The 7,137-nt window shown below is 36.2% G+C and overlaps 1 protein-coding gene across 1 annotated transcript; it reads left to right on the plus strand.

Moving 5' to 3' along the window:
* Nucleotides 1-4,325: 4,325 nt before the first annotated feature.
* On the plus strand, nucleotides 4,326-5,857 carry LOC131876516 (uncharacterized). The gene is made up of 3 exons (XM_059221938.1): nucleotides 4,326-4,565; nucleotides 4,999-5,338; nucleotides 5,514-5,857. The coding sequence occupies exons 1-3, from the start codon at nucleotides 4,326-4,328 to the stop codon at nucleotides 5,855-5,857; spliced, it is 924 nt and encodes a 307-aa protein (XP_059077921.1).
* The last annotated feature ends 1,280 nt before the right edge of the window (nucleotides 5,858-7,137 follow it).

A 7,137-nucleotide genomic window follows, 5' to 3' on the forward strand; every position in this document is an offset into this window, starting at 1 on the left:
TTTACATAAAAATTGGTTCTGATTTTCTAAAATTATTTTTGGGATATTACTCAGGAGAGTTTCCTGGTGTCGAGAGTCTAGTTCATAATTCTTTGATAACAACTCATTGAAGAAATCCACTGCTTCTTTGTTGATCTCCTCTAAATCATTTAAAACATAATTATTCTTGTTCTTGATACTCATCACCTTATTCCAAGACCTTCTAAATTTAACTCAATTGTGGAAGAATTTTGTGTTCTTATCACCTTGCTTTAACCAACCTTCTCTTGATTTTTGCTTCCAATAAACTTCTTCCCTCGCCAACAGTTCATTAAGTCTTAGTTTTAACATCTTCTCCTTATTAAAAGCATCGATTGTCATTCCATGATTCAAAATCGAGCACTCCAAATCCTTTAGCTCTACTTGAACCCTGCTTCTACTATCAAAGATGTTTCTGAACTTAACCTTGTTCCATTCCTTTAATTTACCTTTGAGATGCTGCAATTTTTTGAAAAATTTGAAAGCCTTCAAGCTTGTTCTCACAGGGGCCTCCTTCCATGTTGACACAACAAACTCCTTCAAAGATGAGTCCCATAGCCACATTTTCTCAAACTTGAAAGGACAATGAATCAGAGCACAATCTAGGCAAATGAGGAGCTCAATAGAAAAATGATCAGAAGATGCCAAGGGTAAAGCCATGACTTCAAAAAGGAGGGGTTTAGAAGCTCAATTACCCCCATAAAATATCTATCCAACTTTTTAGCTATGTGTTCCCTGCTTGCCCTCCGATTCGACCAAGTATAAGACCCTTTGTTGGTCTTAACTTCTCATAAGCCATTATCAGAAATAAAATTTTGAAAACCTAGTTGGGATGCAGTAATACTCATCCTCCCTCCTCTCTTGTCACTAGAATCTAGAATGGCATTAAAATATCCCCCAAGCACAACTAGGTCCTGAGTAAAATTACTTAGAATAGTCAAGATTTGATTCCAAGTATCCAGTTGTAGATTACCTTTCATAGGTCCATAAACATTGATCAGAAAAAAGTCACGAGTGATTCCAAAAGAGTAGACCTTACACACCTGCCATGCATGAGAGTAAGTAATTTCTTCAACCTTGATGAGATTTGGATTCAAGTTTTTCCCCAAACCACTTGAAGAACACTCTACACTTGAAAACACTCCTTCCCAGAATCTCCCAACACCCAGCCAAATCTCCGCATCTTCCCTACTGAGCTTAGTTTCTTGCAAATAAATAAAATCTAGTTTCACCTGGTCAAGCCCTCGCTTGATTAGATGACGCTTGTCAGGAGCATTGCAACCCCTAAAATTCCAACTAAGGATCTTCATTGTCCTTCAGGAAGGGTAGCCTCCTTCCCTATTGATAATTTAGATTGACCTTTTTCATTTCCAACCATTGCAATTCATATTCTATTTGGTTTACGACCCCTGGATTTCTTTTCTCTGATAGCCGCTTTATCAGTTTGAGAGGCCAACTGCTGAATAGTTCTGCATTCTAGTATGTCTTCTTCATCAAAAGCCCCCCAAGCTTCTTCATCTTCCTCCACCTCCCAAGAACTATCATCATTCTCTTCTCCCAACTTATTATCCGCCCCAGGGTTCAGGATCTCACATTTCTCCTGGGCTTGAAACTCCTCTCTCTCTATGGGACGAACCCCCTAGGTACCCCCCATACTCGCATCTATAACATTCATAGCAGCTTCCATCTTATTTAGTGCTTCCTCCACTAGCTGTGTGGCATCCAAATGAGTTGTTGGATATGTCCCTCCCGATTTATAATCCATCTTTGGTTCCTCAATTGGAGGTCCAAGTTTCACCAGCTCTGGCAATGATTGAGGTAGCTTCCCTGCCTTATGAGAGTGCGACTATCCATCCTCTCGATGTATCTCAGCAAAATGTTCCACTCTAGCTTCCAAAGGGTCATCAATTTGTTTTCCTTTTGGTCTGATCAAACAAACCTCTTTCGAGTGACCGTCTTTATTACAGACTGAATATTTCTCCAGAAATTCCTCAACTTCCACCTTCTATATCCTGCTCCCCGCATTTGTGTTGATCTCTATCCATGCCGGGACTTAGAAATTGGGTTTCCAGCTAACACAAATCCTCTCATAAGAGCTAAAATCTTCTTTAGAAATGGCTTCATCTGATTTAAGGTAAAACCCTAGTTTGTTTCCAATCATCTGAAAAATATCCTAATTCCAATATCCCATAGGGAGATTATATAAACGTATCTAGATTGGGACCTCCTCCACTAAGGCTTTGATAGGGTTAAAATTTGGCTGCCAATCCCTTATTGAAACTCCTTGTCCTCCCAAGAAAAAGGGGTCATTTTATAAGACCCAATTCTTGTCTTTGTTGTTTTTTGCTATGACAAGAAAATACCCATTTGGCATAGTCTTAATCTCCATCTTGAAGGGCCACGTTTCTTCACACCACTTCTTAACATAGAAAACGCCGACCAATCTCCAAAATATTTCAAGAAAAAACCTCCGTCTTTGAAAAAAGCCACCGAATCACTCCATCTTTTACTATCCAGAAAAAAATGACAACTTGTGATTGTCATCAGGTTTGGATTCCAGTTTCACAACCGGCCCAGATCTTGGGATCTTCTTTGGCCTCCATTCTTTCTCCTGCACCCTTTGCCAGTCTGTGTTTGGCCCAGCTATAACAGTGCTGCGATCACCAAGATTGAGATGATGATCCCCTTTGGGTCTAGAAAAATCTCTCTGCCATTTATCCAGATTTCTGACATCCGACCCAAATCCTATAAATCTGTTCTGATCCTGCCATACCCATTTTGGTTTTGACCATGATCTGAAGCCTAGATTCATGAATTTATTTTGTCTGAAGTCCCTAAACTCCCTGGGATGTAGACCCAATCTCCTTCATGATGCCATTTCCATTGGGGATTGGTATATTAGGTATGCATACAATTGGGAATTCAGGTAATTGATATGCAAAAAAAAATATATAAAGAGATTTAATTTATTTTCATTTAACTTATTTTATTTATATTAATTTGAAATAAAATCTAATATATATTTAATTGATTTTTAATTATTTATTTTAATTCAATTTAAAATAATTTAAATTATTTTTATTTATGTAATAGTAAAACTAATTGTAATTATGACAGTGTCATACAATATGACAGGTGTCAATTTTAATCATAGGGGGTTTTTAATCGCGCATATCTATCAATCCATTATGTGAGTATTAATACACCTCTCAGCGTAATAACATACAATGTAAATATAAATTTAATATATTAAAATTAAAAAAACAATATTAAATATATAATTTATTATCTATATATTAGATTTATTATATATCTTAATATAAAAGTTATGAAAATTTTGAAAATAAAAAATAATATTTAAAAAATTTCAATATATATTTACTTATTTATAAATTATATTTATTATTTATATATTATAATTATAATATAAAATTAAGAATTAAAATTTAGGAACAAAAAAAGTTTACTCGGCAATGCCGTTACCTTTTAATGGCGGAAAGGGAGGGCACACAGAGGATATTCGAATAGACTTTTCTAAAGAATTAAAGGAGGATGTGGTGTTTTGGGAAGATTATGCAGTAATAGCCAAAATAATAGGACTTAACTGGCCAAGAAAGGAAATAAGGAATTGGGTCAAATGTAATTGGGGAAAAAGAACCGTAACTAATTTCATTGCCAAAGGATTTTTTGTAGTTCTGTTCGAAGAAGAGGAGGAGAGAAATAGAGAACTAACATATAGAAACTGGTTCATCAAGTTGCATGCAGTTTACATCCAACCATGGACACCTCATTTTGACCCTACCCCGTTGGCTGTTTACTCCGAGCCGGTTTGGATTCGGTTATATAATCTCTCGATAGAATACTGGAGTGAGGAATTATGGGAGAAGATAGGTAGAACATTGGGCACATTGCTGGAAATAGGCTTTGACTATGCAGAGGACATATGTAAATGCACTCGCATGAGAATTGCAGCAGTCAAAAGAATTCCAGAGAGTATAACATTGGTATCTGATCATGGGGAATGGTCTCAAAAAGTGGAGATTGATAAAGAAATACCAAGATGCCCTAGATGTGGAAGCAAATTCCATGGAGAGAAGGATTGCAAGATGTTCGTCAGAAAGGCAAACAAGACATTTAGAAAACCAAGACAGATTTGGAGGAGAATATCAGAGGGAAAAAAGAAAACGGTTGAATTCCAAGAAAAGTTACAAAATGCAGAAGTTGAAAAGACTCATGAGAAAGAAAGGTTAGAAACAATTACATCGCAAAAGGAAAATGATGGTGACTCATAAATTAGGTTGAAAATTATGGAGGATGCAACAATGGAAGATGGTGAGCTAAAGCAGAAGGAAATCAATGTTGGATCTAGTGAAGGATATATTAATGATAGTAGAATCAATACAGAGGAGGGCTTCAGAGACTCAACCTCTAAATTGAAAGGGTTGTCAGATATTGAATTTGAATACGAAAGGGGTTCAGATGATGAACCATATCTAATTGATGAACTGGAGAATAATGATCCTAGAAGCATCAGCCAATCAACTAACGTATTGTTGGGAAAACAAAAGGAGTAAGGGGCAGAAGAAGCAATAAATAGAAGAGAGAGGATAGAGCTAATGAGAAAGGTATAATTAGTGTGTTGGATTTTATTAAGAAAACCAAGGGAGTAGGAATCTCCCTTGGCAAACAATGAAAATAACAACATGGAATGTCAGGGGTCTATTGACTCCTGACAAAAAATGCTTGGTCAAGAGGGCTATTCAAAGAATTTTTGGAGATATCATAATGATGCAAGAGACCAAGCTTAATAAGGAAAAAGCCTCCTTTTTCAAATCTTTTAGCAAGATGTGGGAAGGAGTGTATTAGGAGGCGATAGGAGCCAAGGGTGGATTGGCGGTTCTATGGAATCCTGAAAAAGTGGTAGTAGATTTGATTTATAAGCAAGAAAACTGGATGTATTGTAAAGTAAGAATCTTGCAGGAAGAAACAAATTTTTCCCTTTTCAATGTTTATGGACCGACTAAGATAGAAGAAAAGAAAAGGGTCTGGATAGAAATCTCAAATCAGTTTAGAAAGATTGATTTGGAGAAAGCAATAGTGGTAGTAGATTTCAATGCATTACTCTACAATGAAGAAAAATTCGGAGGTTTAAGTATGAACGCTCGAGTGATGGAAGATTTCAGAAATTTTGTATCAGACAATGACCTTTTTGATGTAGTCCCTAAATCTGGAAAATTTACATGGACTAATAGGAGGGCAAATTTTAGTAGAATTTCCGAGAGATTGGACAGAATATTTGTTGGATCATTCTGGTTAAGAGGTAAGTTTGATCTGGAGTCAATTATCCAACCTATATCATTGTCGGATCACTTTCCGATACAGCTGAATTGTACAATTCCATTGACAAAAGGGAAAGGTAATTTTAAGTTTTTGAGTATGTGGTGGAGAGACTACCTTTGAAGTAAACATTGAGAAGTGGTGGAAAGAATTTACAGATTTTAAAGGCACTCCAAGTTATTGTTTTATCAAAAAGATGAAATATCTCAAGAACAAAATAAAAACTTGGAATGAGGTATCCTTCAAGAATATTTTTGCTGAAAAACTGAGGGTGGAAGCGGATCTAGATAGGATCAATAATTTGGTGATCGAGAAAGGGATGTCGAATGAAGAGTACCATGCTGAGACTTCCCTTAAAGCTGAACTGGCAGAAATCCTTCTAAGAGAAGAAATTTTTTGGCGGGACAAATCCAAAGAATTATGGATAGATGCAGAAGATTCAAATTCGAAATTCTTTCACGCCTCCTTAAAAGCAAAAAGGAATAAAAATAGAATCATCTAGTTGAAAGATGTCTCGGGCAAAATGGTTGGCAAAGTAGAAGAGTTGGAGAACATTGCAGTCAAATATTTTGAAGAAATCTTGGGATCTTCAGAAGGGGATAGAGATGAATCAGTTGAATATCTTTTGGATATCATTGACAAACAGATTTTGGAGGAGGATAACGCATCTCTTTTGGCTTCAATTTCAAAAGATGAAGTTAAAAAGGCTACATTTGAGTTGCACTCGCATAAAGCTCCGGGTCCAGACGGGGTGACAATGGAGTTGTATTAGAGGTGTTGGAAATTCATGGGAGAGGATATTTGGATCGTAGTGGAGGAATTTCGAAGGAAAGGCAAATTTGTTAAAGAAATAAACAATACACTTATAGCCCTGATTCCAAAAAAGCAAAGTTGCCAAAGTATTGTTGATTATAGACCAATATCTCCATGTAACTCAATTTATAAAATAGTATCAAAAGTTATGGTTAATAGGTTGAAGATGGTCTTGGACAAGCTGGTATCTCCAAAACAACATGGTTTTACTCCTGGGAGAGAAATTGTAAATAGCATAATCACTGTTGCTGAAACTATGCACTCGATGAAAAGGAGCAAAACTCAGGGGATGGTAGTTAAACTGGATGTAAGTAAAGCATACGATCGGGTGAATTGGTACTTCCTCTTCTCTGTTCTTGAAAGATTTGGTTTTGATGCTAGTTGGATAAACTGTATAAAACAATGTGTCTCCTTAGTATCATATTCCATCATTGTTAATGGATCTATAGTAAGATTTTTTCAAGCTACTAATGGTCTAAGACAAGGCGATCCCTTGTCTCCTTTTTTGCTTGTATTAATGGCTGAGATTTTGGGTAGAAATATCAAGAATCTTGTACAATCAAGATTGTGGAAAGGTGCACTCATTCACAACAGTATTGATCCAATTTCCCACTCTCAATTTGCTGATTATACAATTCTTTTTGGGGAAGCCACTGAGAAGGAAGCTAAGGTTATTAAGATGCTATTGAATGATTACGAAAAAGGATCAGGTCAGAGTATGAATAAGGAGAAATCAATGATATATTTCTTCAACACTAATGTGAGGATGCAAAGTAAAATTGGGGAAATAATGGGTTATCCACAAGGAAAATTTCCTTTGAAGTATTTAGGGGTATAGTTAGACCCGGGCAGATACCAAAACAGAATGTGGGAGGAAGTGATCAAAAAATGTCAAGTAAAGGCATCCTCTTGGAAGAACAAGTGGTTAAATCAGGCAGGTAGGATCCAATTGATTAAATTTGTTCTTTT

This window comes from Cryptomeria japonica, chromosome 6 (genome assembly GCF_030272615.1).
Source record: "Cryptomeria japonica chromosome 6, Sugi_1.0, whole genome shotgun sequence".
Classification (NCBI taxonomy): Eukaryota; Viridiplantae; Streptophyta; class Pinopsida; order Cupressales; family Cupressaceae; genus Cryptomeria; species Cryptomeria japonica.

Bases quoted from the DNA above. Each gene is read 5' to 3' on its own strand.
- LOC131876516 (XM_059221938.1), top strand. From the start codon at position 4,326: ATGGAGGATGCAACAATGGAAGATGGTGAGCTAAAGCAGAAGGAAATC. The intron at 4,566-4,998 runs GTATTGTTGGGA...AGAATCTTGCAG, and splicing joins GCATCAGCCAATCAACTAAC to GAAGAAACAAATTTTTCCCT. The intron at 5,339-5,513 runs GTAAGTTTGATC...AAGAATTTACAG, and splicing joins TGGATCATTCTGGTTAAGAG to ATTTTAAAGGCACTCCAAGT.